Source organism: Sinocyclocheilus rhinocerous, unplaced genomic scaffold (assembly GCF_001515625.1).
Source record: "Sinocyclocheilus rhinocerous isolate Xijiao unplaced genomic scaffold, SAMN03320098_v1.1 scaffold45954, whole genome shotgun sequence".
In the NCBI taxonomy this organism is placed as follows: domain Eukaryota; kingdom Metazoa; phylum Chordata; class Actinopteri; order Cypriniformes; family Cyprinidae; genus Sinocyclocheilus; species Sinocyclocheilus rhinocerous.
The window spans coordinates 1-1,255 of NW_015670353.1; the positions used below are offsets into that span (position 1 = coordinate 1).

Genomic DNA, 1,255 nt, shown 5'->3' on the forward strand with positions numbered 1-1,255 from the left:
ATTCCGCCCTTCATGACGTCATACAGGGCCATACTCAAAAAAACTTTCCGAGACTTATCAAAACCCAGTAGTGTAGCTGGCACAGAAATACTCTGTCATACGTCCAAACCATTTTTTGAAACCGTGGCCATGTTTAGCATGAGGATCCTACTCTTTAACAGTGTAAGTAACTCAGAATGCATTAAATAGCATTAGACCCCCCCCTTTAACAAGATGTGTTCATTACCTGTCTAGTGATGTAAAATATACTTTAAAAAAACGGTTTGTCTTTTCAGATCTTCTATCATGTGTCTATTATATTTATTTAGTTGGCTTGTGAATTTTATGTTTCGCGTTTCAGAAATGTGGCGTAATTTCTGGTAGGGGGTCATAGTGGTTTTTGCAGTGTATTGTGGGATTTTTTTAGGGAGTGAAAATTCCAGCGCGATTGAGACAGCCCTTAAAATGGCTGACTCCCTGATCAGTGCCCTGCCTACTGAGCTGATTTAGATGCACACAGGGCCTTTGAGGCACCCATAAATATACAGACAAACAGAATATAACAAAATTACCTTTTGTTACTTGCCGATGACTCAAATAGCGCCGAATCCTTGCTTCGGCTATTGGAACTCCCAGCAGACTCATTGCCATGGGACTCATTTCCATGGGACTCGTTGCCATGGGACTCTGTTCCACTCCCACTGGACCCGCTGCTCTTCATCTCCACATCCTCATGGAGGGAATGGGCCATCTTCCGTTTGTTGTGGGGTGAGGCGGGAGTGTCTTGGCTGCTGTCGCTACCTTCAGATGCCAGGCCAAGTTTGGTCCCCTCCGCGAAACTGCCCATACGATGCAGCGTCGACATTGAACTGCATCCGGCTGCTTCACTCTGCCCCTCCAGGGAGGAGAACAGGTACGGTTTGGATTCGGAGTCCTCAGACATTGGAATAGGTTTGAAGAAGTGAAGCAAGGAGCCAGCAGATCAAGCCATATTCATGGTGGGGAGCATAGAGGGAATGTAGACGACATTTGTATTTCTACGGGAATAAACACAGAGAGAAAATGAGTCAATCATCTGAAAGTTTCAATCTCAAATAGGGGTGTGTGATAATGACAAAAAAATGATTTCTGGAATTTTGTTGATAATGATAATTAGACGATATTTTGCCGAGCATGTTACATATCGCATTAAATATCGCATGCGATATGGAAATCGCATGCGATATTTAATGCGCATTTTGTCAGTAAAGCCATTCTGTAATCAGCGGTAAATCTC

At 43.6% G+C, this 1,255-nt stretch overlaps 1 protein-coding gene across 1 annotated transcript; it reads right to left on the reverse strand.

Annotated features, from left to right (window-relative positions):
* Nucleotides 1-467: 467 nt before the first annotated feature.
* LOC107734111 (period circadian protein homolog 1-like) lies at nt 468-1,012 on the reverse strand. Its single transcript, XM_016545964.1, has one exon. The coding sequence runs from the start codon at nt 920-922 to the stop codon at nt 548-550; it is 375 nt and encodes a 124-aa protein (XP_016401450.1). The 5' UTR covers nt 923-1,012; the 3' UTR covers nt 468-547.
* Nucleotides 1,013-1,255: the final 243 nt, after the last annotated feature.

What these genes read in the sequence shown, in the direction of transcription:
- LOC107734111 (XM_016545964.1), bottom strand. Translation starts at nt 922, where the DNA reads ATGTCTGAGGACTCCGAATCCAAACCGTACCTGTTCTCCTCCCTGGAG.